At 36.1% G+C, this 20,225-nt stretch overlaps 1 protein-coding gene across 1 annotated transcript in view; it reads left to right on the forward strand.

Moving 5' to 3' along the window:
- Positions 1-486: 486 nt before the first annotated feature.
- The window catches only part of AstCC (Allatostatin double C), a 200,815-nt gene continuing 181,076 nt past the window's right edge, over positions 487-20,225 (forward strand). Inside the window, exon 1 of the mRNA XM_075293492.1 lies at positions 487-864. Coding sequence (XP_075149607.1) covers positions 553-864 — 312 coding nt within the window. The 5' untranslated portion in view covers positions 487-552. The remainder of the gene's footprint in view (positions 865-20,225) is intronic.

Here is a 20,225-nt window from a genome sequence, read left to right on the forward strand (position 1 = left end):
GTGTATGCCGTCGTATTTAATTATGTAACAGCAGTGGCATTGACTGTACAAAGGACGGTAGCATTGGCGGCACTGCATATGTCCTTTAATATTGGCCAATAATTACAACAACATGGATAACATCATTATCGAAGGATTCGTCCATATGCGACAAGGCGCAAATTTTCTCTTACCACTTTTGTCCTTCTCCAACAACTCACATATATCATCAAATACTGTTCATGAAACATCCTGAAATGCGATAAGAAAAGCATTTCTTTGTTCAAAAAGAATAAGTGCCAATTTATGATGCTTAACATCACGAAATAAATGAAAGTCATCAAGAAAAAAACAAAATGCATACACAAACATACAAATAATACCAGGAAAGTCTTTCGGAAATCGCTAGTAGAAAATGCCGCACCAGCATCAGTAACGAACTATAAAAGGGCATACTAACTTCTGTCTCCAATTCAGTAGATATTTTTCCAAAGTGTTAACAAGCAGTCTCTGGCCGGACCACAAAAAGAAACTTTGATTTGATTAAAGGGTGAATTCTATCTGTGGATTATTATGCATCAACACCACTCAAGTCCTGTTATGCTATATTGTACAATCGAACTGCGAATCTGGATGAAATTTCTATTAGTACTTATTCTAATGCATCGAGTTCAATCAGATTGGTCTAATCCCCATGAGACTAGAAAGTATATGAAACGACGTGGCCGTGATGAAGTTCCACTATCATCGTTTGAAACAACTGGCCCTTTGCCCGTTGAAAAACGAACATTGATCTCTGCTACAGGCAATGGTGGCTCTATAAGCCAACCTGAGGAGATTTTCAGCATAAATAATCAATTGGAATCGAACTATGATGAGTATCCCGTAAGTATTTTAATTTGCCTCATGCTATGATTTAGACCTATGTATATGTATGTTGATTGTAAACAACACACGTAACACAAACGTAAAAATTCGACAAGTATTTTTTTAAATGTAGACAAAATCAAAAGACCAAAAAGTCGACTATCTATTCTGTTTGCAATTCCTACTTCTCACAGCGAGCTCATTGCTTTAAGTGTAATGAACTCAGATACTTTATTTTAAAAAATTATTGCTATGAGGTGGCATGTAGACACAAAGAAAAACACGTTTGGATAACGTGCACCGAAAACGTATTCCTTTTGTTAGAGTTTTTTGAATTCTTCGAAAACTTTTATCACCAACATTTTTTTTCTTATAAAATTCTTATTTTTGAAATAAAAAAATATAATTTTTTAGCCAAAAACACAGTCAATTTCCTTTATATCAATCATTGTTATTTTTTGACATTAATAAGACACATTTTGAAGCTTCGTAGTAAAAATTATGGCGAACATCTTCTCGGAATCTTCCGAACATTTTTGGAATATAAGTAAAAAAAAACTTTCGTGTTCGGCCAAAGCAGGGATTGAACCCACGATCCTTTGTATGCAAGGCAGGCATCCTAACCATTGCTCCACGTTGGCCAACTAAATGTATGTTTCTGTTAAATAATGTTTCTTTACATCGGCTCGTGGGTGCCCAAAATTATCATCTACTTTATGAAAATAAGTCGGGTTTTCCTTCCTGACGCTATAACTCCAGAACGCACGAACCGTTGGAAAGGTATCGGACTTTGTGAGGTTTATAGTGACAAAAATCCAAGAAAAGTTTCAACGGAAAAGCGGGAAAATCTCTAAAAAACTAACTTTATTTTTTCACATGAATTGTCATTCAATAAATTATATTCGAGTAAGAAACATGAGTCTTAACGAATAATAATTTTGCCCTCTACCCTTTCGACCCCGAATTGTTATCGCTATCGCTAAATTTTTTATATGCTTTTATTCATGTTGAAGTCATTTAAGAAGCTTCCAGCTAAATTTTCGGGTCGCCCTGCCCATTCGTTTGGGCGGTAGAGAATGTTTCCTGTGGGCAATTGTTTGCAATTATATACGTGTTACGTCTTGTTGGATTTTTTTTTTAATTTTTTGTTATTATTGCAGTAAATATATACATGGATGTGCACGTGAGTGAAATTTCATTCACGCACATTCACGAAGAAATATTTGTACTCACTTGGGTAGGAATTGTACTATTTGGGTAGGATTTCACGCTCACGAAATTAAAAGTAATACTGACATACGCTCATGAACGAACAACGTTTATGCCTCACGCTCCCGCACGATTCGGGACAATTTTCGTAATTCACGACAAATCTCGTGATTCACGAATATCTTCGGTACACGACAATTATCGTGGCTCACTGATGAAATTAAAATATCTTTCACAAGCAAACAATGGCCGCTATTAAAATCTCATGTATTATAAAATCCGTGAAGGTGATTAAAATCGGTGAGTTTCAATTTAATCGTGAACGTGAGTTTGTTCGTGAGTGTGATTTTTGTCAGTCTCTGTTTCACCTTTCAATCAAAAATTGCTGGCGATTTGTTAATATACAAATCCGTTGATTCCGTAACAAATCCCGATGATGCAGTAATTTATCCAACGGAGTTTTTGAACTCTCTGGAGTTACCGGGATTTCCAAGACATAACTTTCAACTGTTATTATGATATTACGTAATTTGAATCCACCGCGACTTTGCAATGGTACTCGACTTTCGGTCTTTAAGTTTAGGACACGAATCATTGAAATTCACGCCCCTCTGTCAAAGTCGCATGTCTTTGAAGAAAGTAAATTTGAGTTAAATAAATCGTCTTGAAATTAATAATATATTGAATCTTTTGATTAAAGATAAAAGCTTCAAATATACGCTAAGACTTATATTAAGGATTTTGTATTGTTTGGATAATCAACAAAAATGATGAGTATTCTTTTCATACTGATTTATTTACAAAAATGTTCTTTTTTTACATACACTTACAAACTAAACTACCTGTGCATCACTCCAACTGATCATAGCACACAACTATCCCATATCTACTTTGTCACATTAAGATCCCAAGTACATACACACATCATATATGCGCGCTTATCAGCCAGTGTAATGATTTTATTACGATCCAAAGTAAGCTAATGCTTCTCCTATCTCTAATTAATAATAGGGACCAATCCTAAAATATTTTTGTTGTTGCCGTTATACGATGTTGTTATCGCATTCATGTTCAAAAGATATTTTTATTTTGAAAATCATTTTTGGTTTAAAGCTTTTTTGAAACTAAGGAAAAATATTTTATTTATTTATTTAATCATTATTAACTTAAAATTGATAACTCAAAAAATAATTTGAATTTTTAAATTGAAATTTATTTTTTACATGAATAACTTTGTTGATATATCACAAAAAGAAAATGAATATTCGATAGACCAGGTCTGTATCCTAATTTTAATTTTATAGAACATAGATTTAAAGACTGATAACACCCTAAACTCTGTCATAATTTTAAAGAAACCGTAGCCTGACTCGGAATTAATAAGAAAATTCTTAAGGGAAAGTCAAAATCTTTGGATCCAAGTAAACTTTGTTTATGTGTACACTTAAAAAATATATTTACCTTATATGAAAGATTGTAAAAAATAAATTTTAGGGTGCCCAAGTTACACAATATTAAAGACAAATTTCTTAAAAATAAAGAAATTTAAATTAAATGGAAGTTCATAATCATTGCTTTAAAATTGTTTTCTTTAAATTTAAGATACGGATTTTTAAAATTAGCATCTCCCTGTTAAGGTCCGTCAAAAATAGGCTAATACTTATTTTATGGATTTTGCATCTCAGGTTTAAGATTTTTTTTGAAATTAAAAAAAAACATTGTTTGCTTTGAAGTATATGTATTGATTTAGATTTTCAAACTGACATTTATTGGTACATGAATACGTTACTGATATACCGTAAAATGAGAACGAAAATGTGATACATGGGATTTGAATCGTAATTTTAAATTTATGTAGCCTATATTTAAATCTATATATCTCCATAAAAAATGTCTTAATTAAAAAAAGCCACATTTTTGATTCGGAATCAATACTTAATCCTTAAGAGTACATGTAGAGAAGGAATATGACCACTCCAAAAATGCACCCAAAAAAAGTGAACCCACTATGTATTTGTACTTTATTAAAACGTGCACAACAAGAACATCAAATTCTTATAATTATAGTACAAGTGATTGTTAAAATTAGCACTGTACGCAGTTCGAGACAGGTACAAATTTAGTAAAATTTACTCATTTGAAAGACTTAATTGAAATTGAAAAATTGAATATTAACACATCGAAATATTGTTCTAAGACCCCATAAAGTATATATATTCTGGGTCGTCGATTCTGAGTCCGTCCGTCTGTTGAAATCACGCTTCCGAAAGAAACAAGCTATCCACTTGAATCTTGGCATAAGTAGTTTTTATTGATGTAGGTCGGATGGTATTGCAAATGAGCCATATTGGACCACATATAAACCGACCCCCAGATTTGGCTTGTGAAATTTAGTACGTTGTGTTAGTATATGGTCTTTAACAGTCATGCAAGAATTGGTCCATATCGGTCCATAATTATATATAGCCCCCATATAAACCGATCCGCAGATTTGAACTTCGGAGCCTCTTGAAGGAGCACATTTCATCCGATTCGGTTGAAATTTGTATATAGTCTCCAACAACCATGCAAAAATTAGTCCATATCGGTCCATAATTATATATATCCCCCATATAAACCGGTCCCCAGATTTGGCCTCCGGAGCCTCTTGGAGGAGCAAATTTCATCAGATTCGGTTGAAATTTTGGTACATTGTGTTATTATATGGTCGCTAACAACCATGTCAAAATTGGTCCATATCGATGTATAGTTGTATACAGCCCCAGATTAATAGATCACCAATCACAAAAAAATGGTCCATATACCGATCACGAACGGTATTATATAGTAAATACCTATTTGCTTTTTATACCCTGCGCCACACTGTGGAACAGGGTATTATAAGTTAGTGCATATGTTTGCAACAACCAGAAGGAGACAAGATGGTGTCTTTGGCAAAAATGCTCAGGGTGGGCTCCTGAGTCGATATAGCCATGTCCGTTTGTCCGTGAACACATTTTTGTAATCAAAGTCTAGGTCGCAGTTTTAGTCCAAAACTGCACAAGTATGTGTTTTGGCTCAGAATAGAACCCTATGGATTTTGCAAGAAATCGGTTCAGATTTAGATATAGCTCCCATATATATATTTCGCCCGATATGAACTTATATGGCCCCAGAAGCCAGAGTTTTACCCTAATTTGCTTAAAATTTTGCACAAGAACAATTAGTACTATAGTCAAGTGTGCCACATTTTATTGAAATCGGTTCAGATTTAGATATAGCTCCCATATATATGGACTCCCATCGATATGGACTAATACGGTCCCAGAAACCAGAGTTTTACACCAATTTGGTTGAAATTTTGCACTAGGAATACAATTAGTAGTGTGCCAAATTTTATGGAAATCGGTTCAGGTTTAGATATAGCTCCCATATATGTCGTTCGCCCGATTTACACTCATATGACCACAGAGGCAAATTTTTTGCTCCGATTTAGTTGAAATTTTGCACAGGGAGTAAAATTAGCATTATAGCTATAGCTATAGCGTGCCAAATTTGGTTGAAATCGTTTCAGATTTAGTTATAGCTCCCATATATATGTTTATCTGTTTCGACAAAAAAGGTCAAAATACCAACATTTTCTTTGTAAAATCGCCACTGCTTAGTCGAAAAGTTGTTAAAATGTCTCTAATTTTCCTAAACTTCTAATACATATATATCGAGCGATAAACCATATATAAACTTTTGCGAAGTTTCCTTAAAATTGCTTCAGATTTAAATATTTCCCATATTTTTTACTAACATTGTGTTCCACCCTGAGTCTATAGATTTTATAGGAGTATAGATTTTGTAGAATTCTGTCCAGATCGAGTGATATTTAAATGTATGTATTTGGGACAAACCTCCCCCAACACATTTGACGGAAGTGATATGGTAGCGAAAATGTAGATCTAGAAAGTGGTGCAGCGTATAATATAGTCGGCCCCGCCCGACTTTAGACTTTCCTTACTTGTTATACCCTCCATCATAGGATGAGGGTATATTAACTATGTCATTCCGTTTGTAACACATCGAAATGTTGCTCTAAGACCCCATAAAGTATATATATTCTGGGTCGTGGTGAAATTCTGAGTCGATCTAAGCATGTCCGTCCGTCTGTTGAAATCACGCTAACTTCCGAACGAAACAAGCTATCGACTTGAAACTTAGCACAAGTTGTTGTTATCGATGTAGGTCGGATGGTATTGAAAATGGACCATATCGGTCCACTTTTACGTATAGCCCCCATATAAAGGGACCCTCAGATTTGGCTTGTGGAGCCTCTAACAGAAGCATATTTCATCCGATCCGGCTGAAATTTGGTACATGGTGTTGGTATATGGTCTCTAACAACCATGCAAAAATTGGTCCACATCGGTCTATAATTATATATAGCCCCCATATAAAGGGACCCTCAGATTTGGCTTGTGGAGCCTCTAACAGAAGCAAATTTCATCCGATCCGGCTATAACCCATCTAGTAATGTTTCAATAGCAATTTTAAGCTTAACTCTAATATTTAACATTAGAAAGCATTTTTGTTGAGAAGTAATCCAGTAATTACACCCTAATATATTTAAACGTTTTTTTTTGTTAATTGACTAAGTCCATTGGCACCGTCCTTCTAAGCCTCCTGGATGCTGAATAGTGAATTACAATATCTTTCAAGTCCGAATTTTCATGCGCATTTAATTTATCTGCATGCTTTTGGGCGTTGAGAGATATTTCTTCCATAATTGTTCTTATTTTTAGATCTCTATGTAGGTCACTATTTCTTATGTACCATGGAGCATTAACTATGGTGCGAAGTATTTGGTTTTGAGTCTTCTGAATCTTTTGAATTTCTGCCTTTGCTGTACAGCCCCATAGCTGTATGCCATACATCCATATTGGTTTTATCATTTGATTATAAATCAATATTTTATTTTGTATTGATACTCTATTGTCAGTTAGAATCCAGTAGACTTGCCTGTACTTTAGTTTTACTTCATTATTTTTCTTCTTAACATGCTCCTTCCATTTTATTTTTGCATCAAGCGTCATGCCCAAATATTTTGCATTATTTGAGAAAGGGATAATGTTGTTGTTTATGTATAGGGGGTATGAGATGTGGTTTTATTCGAGAATATCATATGTACAGATTTATTTTCATTCAGTTTCATTCTTCATTTATTAATCCAATTAGTAATAGCTGACAGAATAGTTTGTAGCTTATTAGTTGCTTCTTTTTCAGTTTTTCCGGAAGTTAGGATAGCTGTATCATCAGCGTATGTAGCAATTGTAGCATCAGGTGGGTTTGGGATATCTCTTGTATATAACAAGTATAGTACAGGGCCAATAACACTTCCTTGAGGAACTCCTGCTCGAATAGTTTTAAGAGTTGAGTATTCGTTGTCTTGTTTAACACGAAAATGCCGATTATCTGGATATGACTCCAATGTTTCGAAGTATTCTTTAGGTAGATCATTGTACAGTTTGAATAGTAAGCCTTGGTGCCAGACTTTATCGAAGGCCTGCCCTACATCAAGAAAAATAGCTGAACAAACGTTTTTATTTTCGATGGCATTTTCAGCAACATCGATTATCCGATGAACTTGTTGAATAGTAGAGTGTTGAGTACTAAATCCAAATTGGTGGCTTGGAATAAGTCGACGACTAGTCAGTATGGGGCTGAGTCTTTTTAAAAACAATTTTTCGAATATATTTGATAAGATTGGAAGAAGTGATATTGGCCTATATGACGATAGCTCATTTTGTGGTTTTCCTGGTTTTGGGATTACTATTATTTCGGCTACTTTCCACTCAAGAGGAACATATCTCAATCGAAAACATGCATTTATAATGTATAGGAGCTTCCTTAAAGTCTTTTGTGTAAATTCTTTAATTATTTTTACAGTAATCAAATCATATCCGGCAGATTTTTTCGAGCTTAGGTCTTTATCAATGAGGTAAGTTAATTCTCCCATGGTAACAGGATGAATGCTCTCGGTATCAAGTTTTTCAGTTCTACGTAAGTTTTCACTTTGATTGTGTGCTTCTATTGGTCTGAAGATCTCTTCGAAATATGTCGCGAACAATTCAGCTTTTTCTTTAGGTGTTCTAGCCCATGACCCATCCATAGTTTTAATTGGTGCCACTTGTGGTACTGTTTGATTGAGATGTGTGGTTGCTTTCCATAAGCTGTAATTCGATTCTTTACGTGCCGACAAATTCCCAAGGAGTGCGGACATAGTATAGTTTTTGCTTTCGTTCGATACTTTTTTAAGTTGGTTGCAAAGTCTATTGAGAATCGTTTTATTTTCAGCAGTTCTTTCTTTCTGCCATTTTTTACGAGCTTTTCGTTTTTTTGCCAAAAGATCTCTAATTGTTTTTGGATAAGATTCACATGAAGTATTAATAGCAATTTCAGGAGTACTTTCCCACACCGAAGCTTGGATTGTTTGCATAAATTTAGCAAGTTCGTCATCAATTTGTTTTTTGCTTTTCAATTCAGCTTTTAAATTTATTTTTGAATCAATAATGTATCGAAAGTAATGCCAATTAGTACGCTTATTAGAAAGAAACCATGGTATTTCTTCTTGGATTATCGTATCGCTTATAGTCATAATGACAGCCGAATGATCTGATGAAGAAAGAGCTGTTGTATTTTCTACAAATATATAATTCTTGTTGATATTTTTAACAAGAAAGAAGTCTATAAGATCAGGATTTCTCTCTGTATTAGATGGCCAGTAAGTAGGTTCGTTTCCTGAATATATGTCACATTTTAGCCTTCTGCACGCTTTGTATAATTCACTACATTTGGGAGTAGTTAATCTCGAACCCCAGATTTTATTTTTCGCGTTGAAATCCCCACCTATAATGAAATTATCTCCAAGAGCTTTAAGCAAGTCGAGGTAATCTTCCGATTTTATATTGTGTCTAGGTGGCGAATATATAGCACTTATCTTGAAAGATTTATTGGCTTTAAGGTTAACACCGACAGATGCAACTTGAAATATTTCGCTTTCAATTGTTATTTCCTCATATTGTTTTATATTCTTTTTGATTACAACTGTTGCTCCACCTCTTGGTTTTAGAGAAGGATGTAATGCATTGTAAGTATTGTATCCATTTATATTGATGAAGGATTGCTTATTTAAATGACATTCCGATAACAAGAGAATATTAATTCTCTCTTCTTTTAGAAAATGTTCGATTTCGGTAATGCGGTTTATAAGGCCGTTACAGTTCCATATGGCAATTCGAAATATCGACATTATTGAATAGTATTAAAATAAGAGTTCATAGCAATGGAATTAAGTTTTTCAATTAGTTTTGCATTTAATTCGGTTTGGGAATCAAGTCTTTGATTTATTTTTTCAATGTTTTTCAGTATTTCAATGGGGACCATATTTTCATTTACGGCTGGTTTACTTTTTTCTGGTCTTAACACTTCTGAGAATGTTCTTGCATTTGTATGTGTTGTATTTTGAATTGTGCATTGTGTAGTAGAAATTTGTTCTTGAGGGTTAGCGATTACTGCTGGGGTACTTTTAGAAGCAAGATTTTTATTTCTTATTTTCTGCAGCTCTTTGGCTACATCACATCCCCGGTAATTAGCCGGATGTCTTCCTTTGCAGTTAATACAAGTAGGAACAATAGTTTTTGGCATTGGACATTGATCAGTTTCGTGCTTACCTGCACATTTGACGCATCTGGCCTCACGCTGGCAGTAGTGTTTGGTGTGGTTAAAACCTTGACATCGCTTACATTGTGGAATAAGTTTGGTTTGTGGCTTTATAGCTTCAATTTTAACTTTCAATTTCAGTATTTCATCAATTTTGAAAATTTTATCCATACTATCCTCCTTATCGAAGGTAAGTCGGAATAGCGGTAGCTTCCTGTAATTGTATTTATTGCTATCATCTATTTTTTCCTTTTTTAGGATATTGACAGCATCTATTGGATTAAAACCTTTCTTTAGAAGATCGTCTATGATGTCTTCTTTGGTGCAAGTGTGGTGTAAGCCACGAACTATTACTTTATTAGGCCGATCATTCTTATTTTCATAAGTATACCATTCAATATTTTTTGAATTCAGTAGCGGATAGATTTCTATAATCAGTGGAATCAAACGTATTTATTTTCCAAACATTGTTGTTTAGTGCATGTATGGTATATTTATTAGTTTTAGCTACCTCCAAAAGTTCCCGTATGGTATTGTAATTAGGTATGCCCACAATATTCATAGGGGGAGGTCTTTCAACACGCTCTTGTTGTGGTTGAGGTATATTTGAACTTTCTGTATTCATAGTAATCTGAACACGGTTTTCTGGTTTTTCTTCCAGATTATTATTAGGTTTCTTTTTGTTAGCTTTATTTTTCTTTGATTTTTGAATGATCCAGTTAGTCTCTCTTTCTAACTCTTCTTCGTCCGTATGGTATTGTTGACAAAATTCATTATCTTTTTCTGTTATTGTATTTAGTTGTCGATTTACTTCAGAATTATTTAATGCGCTTACATTATTGGCATTATCTCCGTTTCTTTCTTCATTATAGAATATTTGCTCTTTTAGGTTTTCATTTTCTTGTTTAATTCGATCCATCTCTAGGAGGATAATATTAATTTTTTGTTGTAATTCGCATACTTGTTGCTTTAACATAGCATTTTCATTTTGGATAATTTGGAATCTATTCCCTTTTAATGGTGTTCCCCCACCAGGAGGCGGGTTATTGGAAGACATTTTATTAGTTCAAGTGTAACTGCCTTTTTTTAACAGGGTGACTCACAAGATTTATAAGTAACTTAATGAACACCACCAAAGTTGACGATTGAACGATATGGTAACAATGTTCAGTTGTCACAATGAGTGACAAGATCAGCTGCTGACTGTTTGTTTACAAAGGATAGAAACATAAATTTGCTTTCCTTTTTGTTGTGGATAAAAATAGTGTTTTTTTATTTTCGCAATGTTTTAAGATTTTATTTTGCAATTTAAGTGAAAACCGAACAACTTCCAAAACGCACTCGACACACCACGGAAGAGTCCGGCAAACTGTGTCTGTAGACACTGATTATGCTGTATTACAACTTGTGATTGCAAGGTAATTTTGTTCACACCCGGAGCGCTACAGTAACACATCTGTAAGTACGAACAACACGTCTTCTATAGAAAATTTTGTGAAAATTTTATTTCTATAGAAAATTTTGTTAAAATTTTATTTCTGTAGAAAATTTAGTAAAAATTTTATGTCTACTTTGTCAAACTGAATTATATACGTATTGGTTTGATCTTTTTTGATTTAACCCTTTCACTACCGAAATAAACCTAATGATAAAAACTTTTGCCTTTCTTCTGTTTTTACTTGTACTAACAGCATTTAGAAAAAAAATGTCATTTTGAAAACCTACCTCAATTACTTCAAGAGCTATATGAGCTTGTTCTGAAAACTTGATTTTTGAATTGTGACCAAATAGTCTTACAAAAATAAGCGCTATTTGGCCTATAATATTTTTCAAAGTTTTAGAAAAAATACAAAAAAGAAACCGTAAAAGTATCAGCTATAGTTTTTGTATAAATGACCACTTACTAGAAACATACAGTACAAAACTTGTCTCAAATTTTCGCATTTTTCGTTTATTGTTAAAGAAGTTTATAAAAATGTATTTTAGACCTCACCAATATGGACAATATTTATAGCTTATTTAGATTAAAGCCTCTACTTTAAAATAACATGGAGAAATAAATCGAAACTAAGTGGGAAAATAGGATTTGGTGTCTTTTTCGAATGTCCTTCTAAGTGGACATCGGTAGTGAAAGGGTTAATATATACCACGTATGGACTTACATACAATTTAGAAGATGGTGTTAGGAGGTTTTAAGATACCTTGCCATCGGCAAGCGTTACCGCAACTTAAGTAATTCGATTGTGGATGGCAGTGTTTAGAAGAAGTTTCTACGCAATCCATGATGGAGGGTACATAAGCTTCGGCCTGGCCGAACTTACGGCCGTATATACTTGTTTTTTGTCTAATATATACCCCGTATGAACTTAGAATTTAAAAGACGAAGAAGTTTTAAGATACCTTGCCATCGGTAAGTATTACCACAACCTAAGTAATTCGATTGTGGGTGACAGTCTTTAGTAAAAGTTTCTATGCAATCCATGGTGGAGGGTACATAAGATTCGCCCTGGCCGAGCTTAAGGCCGTATATAATTGTTTTTCTTATTTTTAGTTCACGTCATTAAAGTTAGAAAAAACTTATTCACATAAGGAACATTTGCTCACATTGCTCAAAATTTAACGAAAATCAAATAAGCTTCAAAAACTAAAATAAAGTTCAGTTGGCGTAGTTTATTTGGGACGCTGAATCGAAATCTGCACTTGGTTTTTTTCTATCAGCTCGATTTTTTCGAGATATACCGTTATGTTCAAAATTAAGGCACTTCCGATACATATATTCCTAAAAAATAAAAATGGGACAAAAATCACAGTTCTGTTCCAGAATCTGTTAGTTAAATATATTTCGAATAAAGTGAGCTTTATTTCATTACAATCGGTGCACAGCTTTTGATTTTATTCACGATTTACTGAATTGACATAAATAGGGATTTCCGTACAAAAATAACATTTTCTAATGGGTAAGTGTTTATACACTGATAGGAAAATGTACGAGAACGAAATGTAATGAGAACGAATTTTTATGTCAAAAATGAGATAACGTAACATTTAATCCCGGTGATGAATTTTTCGTCATGGCGATGAACTGTGATGAACACATTGACATCCCATAGATCACTATATTACGTCCATGTGATGTAAATATTTCATCTATGCGATTATGTTTTTCGTATCTGAGATTATTCTCTTTCATCCATGCCATGATGGAATTCTTCAAAAGTACGATTCTCCTTCGTCGTCGCTACAAACGCGATCGTCACAGCGATGAATACTTTTCCTAAATCTGACGTAATCCATTCATCAATGTGATGTAATCGATTCATCCATTTGATGTAATCTGTTCGCCGATTGCGAAAAATATGAAAAATATAAAGAAAAGTAAAAACACGATAGTTTAGTATTTTCAATATATAATAAAAGCAGGAGGTTTTTTTGATGATTTGAAATAAATACAAAATGGTAAACAATATTACCTATAATTTCCAACGATATGGATAAATTTGCAACCGCACCAATTGGCTTATCGATAACAAGTAATCAGTGACAAGAGAGATGCTCTCAACCACGATGGCGGAAGGCGGGGGCTTTTGACAAGATGCATTAATATTCGAATTATGACATTTCTACTCTGGCAGGGATGTACCAAAAAGTAGTATACACATTCTAACGAACACTATTAAACCCAATTAATCTTTATTCTAACTTAAACATTGCCGGCCGCCTTCCAACATCAAGGTATGTTGTAACTAAAACTAAACTTAAAATACAAAATGAGGCTAAGTGCAGTGCAAAGTGAGTTTCTTTCAGTTCATTTACCATAAATCATATTTATTCACACATTTCTCTTTTCAAATTCAACTTAAAACTAGATTACAAAAAAAAAAAAACAAATTAAAATGAGAATCGAAGGCCAGAAGGGGACCTGGTAGAACCCAAAGGGGGGGGCGCTCGCGGCAATGTAGCGATGGGTCAAAAGGGGACCCGATAGAACCCCAAAAAGGGGGCTCTCGCGTATTTACCCTAACAGGTACACAACCCGGACAGAACCCAATCGAAAATTGTGTAATGAGCCACCGGAAGACCGGGTGACGTATACACCCTATGTGTGATGATTCGCCCATACACCTCAGGACCAAAAACGATCGCAACCCGTACTACTCTGTAAAATTGCGGATCTGCAAAAGGTAATCCCAAAAAAGATTCCTTGATCCGTTCTGGCACGGCTTCGGCAGGGGTCAAAGCACGACCTAGATCGCACACACTAACAGTAAATGTTAATCGCTGCTCTGAATGGTAAGCGGACGACACTGTCAACCGGCAAAATTGAACCCCCTCAATATTTGTAACCGGGAGCCCTAAGTTCTCAACCATAGAGCGACAGATTTGGCTTTTTCGCGCGCAGTTGTCGATTACTGCACTGACCGGAACGGACACACCATGGGGGGACACTCGGACTATGAGACTGGGCGCCAGAGTAACGAAATTCTGCAGGGGCAGAACTCCGACGCCGCCAGCAAGATCGGGTGGACGATTCGTATGGACCTCACTACAAATCCGCTGAGCAGACCTCGAGTTTCCATGTTCGTTTCGAGGCACCGTAGCCACAGCGTGCAACAAAACATTGTGGTCCCCGGAGCAACTAAGATGGATAGGACAATCTTTCGATTGGTGGGTCTGTGCTAAACACCTATAACAATAGCGATGTCGAACCACCATACGTATACGCCTCCCAATGGAAAGAGAGAGGAACTTTCGACACTGCCGCAATGCGTGACGACCTCCACAAACCCTGCACACCAATTGAGCAGGAGTTCGAGCAACATCAGGTGCTCTAGGAGCCTTTACAACAGCAGGCGCCACCACGGGCTCTTCCACCACTACCGGAGGTGGACTCTCAATTTTCTGGGGAGATAGCTGAACTTCCGGAATGGTAGGAGAAGGTATCGCAAGCGGCTCCTCCAACAGCGCTTGTTCGACCGCCGACATATCGAGAGGGCACGCAGTATCATCTTCCGATTGTTCCATAATATCCTCAAAATTTTCCAAGTCGTCGGCGAAGCACGAGGTATTTTCCATGATACTGCGAAAAAATATACGAATTACAAAGAGTTCGCCGAAGTGTCGGTCAATGGGACCAACTTAGTTATAGGTCGCCTTACAACGCCATTCTCCGTACGTACCTCCGCGACGCGAATATGACCGTCTACGCCCGGGTGCACCGATACGACTCGACCTAATTTCCAAGAAGTTGGTGGAAACTGTTCATGACGAATAACGACTAAATCATTTAACATAACATCGCGCTGGGGAAATTTCCATTTATATCTCATATGCAGATTCTTCAAATATTGCTCTTTCCAACGAACACAAAACTATTGTGCAAGAGCTTGTATCCTACGAAACCGATTCACCAACGAAAGAGGCTGTTAGGTTATAACAGGCTCAGCAGGGGCGAGTAGAGGGGCACCTATAAGAAAATGACCCGGGGTCAGAGCGTCAATTTCCTGCGGGTTATCCGACTGGAGACAAAGAGGTCTTGAATTCAAACAAACCTCAATACGAGCCAACATCGTCGAAAACTCTTCAAACGTGAAAGGAATATTCCCTACTTGCCTTTTGAAATGCAACTTAAAACTCTTCACACCAGCTTCCCAAAGGCCTCCCATATAGGCCCTGGTGTGCAAATGTGGAGGACACTACATCACTACCTCCCCGCAGGAAATCCCGGAAATTTCATTCAAGCTACCGAGACGCACCGACAAAATTCGTCCCATTGTCCGAGAAAATGGTCATAGGACAACCTCTACGAGCAACAAACCGATGAAATGCCGCTAGAAAGCTGGCAGTCGAAAAGTCGGAAACCGCTTCCAAATGAATCGCCCTAGTATCAAATCACACGAAAACGCAAACATAACCTTTAGTTATGCGACAATAACGCCCGGTGAACGACTTCACCTCAAAGGGATAGTCTACGCCAGTCGTAGTAAAAGGTCTGTCGAGAACAGTTCTTTCCGGAGGAAGAGGAGCCATCACCTGACTACAAACGCGTTTCTTCTCCAAAAGACAGGGTTTACACCCATCTATAACCGATCGAATAAGATTTCTCATACGAGGTATCCAGTATTCTATACGAAGAATGCGCAACATCAAATGATTTCCATGAATGGAAATCAAATGAACAAATTCCACCAAAAGTTTCGTGAATCGACAACCATAGGGCAAGATTATGGGATGCCGCTCTGAATACGGGAGAATAGGCGAGCGGCTCAAACGACCATGCATCCGCATAACACCCCCTTCATCCAGGAACGGGTTCAATGGAACCAGTGAACTTCCAGTACCCACCGAAGACTTACTCATTAAGTTCCTATACTCATCACAATAATTTAACCTCTGAGCCAACACTATCAAACGGCTCTTAGTCGCCCTAATTTCCGACGAGGATAAACTGGATAGCTCGGATAGCTCCCATTACGCTTATGAGCGGGATGCGTCCGATAGAAGAATCTCATGACGTACGAGACAACACGCAACGCTCTATCCAGAGAAGAAAACCTATCGAGAACATCCTCGTATGAATTAAAGAAAGAAGCATGTGCCTTCACAGACCGAATTTCTACGTCGGTGTCAAAAGAGGAAATGTCACGAACCGGCCATTCCGATTGACTACACGATAGCCACTGAGGCCCATGCCAGCAAATCCGAGAGGCGGCCAAATGCGAAGGGGACACACCCCGGCTGCCAAGATCAGCAGGATTATCCTCCGACCTCACATGATACCAATTCGTACCACCGAAGTTCTCCTGAATGCGAATAGGGTATTCGCGACAAATGTTGTCCAAGTCGAAGGAGTTGGTTTTAACCAAGCCAGAACAATAGTCGAATCCGTCCAACAATAAATTCGACGAAAATCAATATCGACCTCTCGACTGACCGTTTTTGCGAGTTCGGACGCTAAAACAGCGCCACAAAGCTCCAAACGAGGCAAAGAAACCGATTTCAACGGATCAACTTTCGTCTTGCACGATAGCAAATTAACGACAATCTCCCCATTTGGGGCCAAAACTCGAATATATACCGCACCCGCGTATGCCCTAATCGAGGCATCTGAAAATACGTGAAGTTCGGCCGAAGCGCACGGCTATAGCTATAGCGTGCCAAATTTGGTTGAAATCGTTTCAGATTTAGATATAGCTCCCATATATATGTTTATCTGTTTCGACAAAAAGGTCAAAATACCAACATTTTCTTTGTAAAATCGCCACTGCTTAGTCGAAAAGTTGTTAAAATGACTCTAATTTTCCTAAACATATATACATATATAATACATATATATCGAGCGATAAACCATATATAAACTTTGGCGAAGTTTCCTTAAAATTGCTTCAGATTTAAATGTTTCCCATATTTTTTTACTAACATTGTGTTCCACCCTGAGTCTATAGATTTTGTAGAAGTATAGATTTTGTAGAATTCTGTCCAGATCGAGTGATATTTAAATGTATGTATTTGGGACAAACCTCCCCCAACACATTTGACGGATGTGATATGGTATCGAAAATGTAGATCTACAAAGTGGTGCAGCGTATAATATAGTCGGCCGACTTTAGACTTTCCTTACTTGTTTTTATACCCTCCATCATAGGATGGGGGTATATTAACTTTGTCATTCCGTTTGTAACACATCGAAATATTGCTCTAAGACCCCATAAAGTATATATATTCTGGGTCGTGGTGAAATTCTGAGTCGATCTAAGCATGTCCGTCCGTCCGTCTGTTGTAATCACGCTAACTTCCGATCCGATCCGAAATTTGGTACATGGTGTTGGTATATGGTCTCTAACAACCATGCAAAAATTGGTCCACATCGGTCCATAATTATATATAGCCCCCATATAAAGGGACCCTCAGATTTGGCTTGTGGATCCTCTAACAGAAGCAAATTTCATCCGATCCGGCTGAAATTTGGTACATGGTGTTGGTATATGGTCTCTAACAACCGTGCACAAATTGGTCCACATCGGTCCATAATTATATATAGCCCCCATATAAACCGATCCCCAGATTTGGCTTGCGGAGCCTCTAAGAGAAGCATATTTCATCCGATCCGGCTGAAATTTGGTACATGGTGTTGGTATATGGTCTCTAACAATCACGCAAAAATTGGTCCACATCGGTCCATAATTATATATAACCCCCATATAAACCGATCCCCAGATTTGGCTTGCGGAGCCTCAAAGAGAAGCAAATTTCATCCGATCCGGCTGAAATTTGGTACATGATGTTGGTATATGGTCTCTAACAACCATGCAAAAGTTGGTCCACATCGGTTCATAATTATATGTAGCCCCCATATAAACCGATCCCCAGATTTGGCTTGCGAAGTTTCCAAGAGAAGCAAATTTCATCCAAGCCGGTTGTAATTTGGAACATGGTGTTAGTATATGATCTTTAACAACCGTGCCAGAATTGGTCCATATCGGTCCATAATTATATATAGCCCCCATATAAAACGTTCTCCAGATTTGACCTCCGGAGCCTCTTGGAGGAGCAAAATTCATCCGATCGGGTTCAAATTAGGAACGTGGTGTTAGTATATGGTCGCTAACAACCATACCAAAATTGGTCCAATTACACAAAAATTGGTCCATATCGGTTCATAATCATGGTTGCCACTAGAGCCAAAAATAATCTACCAAAGTTTTATTTCTATAAAAAATTTTGTCAAAATTTTATTTCTATAGAAAGTTTTGTCAAAATGTTATTTCTAGAGAAAATTTTGTTCAAATTTTATTCGGTTCATAATCATGGTTGCCAATCGAGCCACAAATAATTTACCAAGATTTTATTTCTATAGAAAATTTAGTCAAAAGTTTATTTCTATAGAAAATTTTGTTAAAATTTTATTTCTGTAGAAATTTTTGTCAAAATTTTCTTTCTTTAGAATATTTTGTCAAAATTTTTATTTCTATAGAAAATTTTGTAAAATTTTATTTCTATAGAAAATTTTGTTAACATTTTATTTCTGTAGAAAATTTAGTCAAAATTTTATGTCTACTTTGTCAAACTGAATTATATACGTATTGGATCGATCTTTTTTGATTTAACCCTTTCACTACCGAAATAAACCTAATGATAAAAACTTTTGCCTTTCTTCTGTTTTTACTTGTACTAACAGCATTCAGAACAAAAAATGTCATTTTGAAAACCTACCTCAATTACTTCAAGAGCTATATGAGCTTGTTCTGAAAACTTGATTTTTGAATTGTGACCAAATAGTCTTACAAAAATAAGCGCTATTTGGCCTATAATATCTTTCAAAGTTTTAGAAAATATACAAAAAAGAAACCGTAAAAGTATCAGCTATAGTTTTTGTATAAATGACCACTTACTAGAAACCTACAGTACAAAACTTGTCTCAAATTTTCGCATTTTTCGTTTATTGTTAAAGAAGTTTATAAAAATGTATTTTAGACCTCACCAATATGGACAATATTTATAGCTTATTTAGATTAAAGCCTCTACTTTAAAATAACATCGAGAAATAAATCGAAACTAAGTAGGAAAATAGGATTTGGTGTCTTTTTCGAATGTCCTTCTAAGTGGACATCGGTAGTGAAAGGGTTAATATATACCACGTATGGACTTACATACAATTTGGAAGATGGTGTTAGGAGGTTTTAAGATACCTTGCCATCGGCAAGCGTTACCGCAACTTAAGTAATTCGATTGTGGATGGCAGTGTTTAGAAGAAGTTTCTACGCAATCCATGATGGAGGGTACATAAGCTTCGGCCTGGCCGAACTTACGGCCGTATATACTTGTTTGTCTAATATATACCCCGTATGAACTTAGAATTTAAAAGACGAAGAAGTTTTAAGATACCTTGCCATCGGTAAGTATTACCACAACCTAAGTAATTCGATTGTGGGTGACAGTCTTTAGTAAAAGTTTCTATGCAATCCATGGTGGAGGGTACATAAGATTCGCCCTGGCCGAGCTTAAGGCCGTATATAATTGTTTTTCTTATTTTTAGTTCACGTCATTAAAGTTAGAAAAAACTTATTCACATAAGGAACATTTGCTCACATTGCTCAAAATTGAACGAAAATCAAATAATCTTCAAAGACTAAAATAAAGTTCAGTTGGCGTAGTTTATTTGGGACGCTGAATCGAAATCTGCACTTGGTTTTTTTCTATCAGCTCGATTTTTTCGAGATATACCGTTATGTTCAAAATTAAGGCACTTCCGATACATATATTCCTAAAAAATAAAAATGGGACAAAAATCACAGTTCTGTTCCAGAATCTGTTAGTTAAATATATTTCGAATAAAGTGAGCTTTATTTCATTACAATCGGTGCACAACTTTTGATTTTATTCAGGATTTACTGAATTGACATAAATAGGGATTTCCGTACAAAAATAACATTTTCTAATGGGAAAGTGCTTATACACTGATAGGAAAATGTACGAGAACGAAATGT

The sequence above is a fragment of the Haematobia irritans genome, chromosome 2, assembly GCF_050003625.1.
Source record: "Haematobia irritans isolate KBUSLIRL chromosome 2, ASM5000362v1, whole genome shotgun sequence".
Classification (NCBI taxonomy): Eukaryota; Metazoa; Arthropoda; class Insecta; order Diptera; family Muscidae; genus Haematobia; species Haematobia irritans.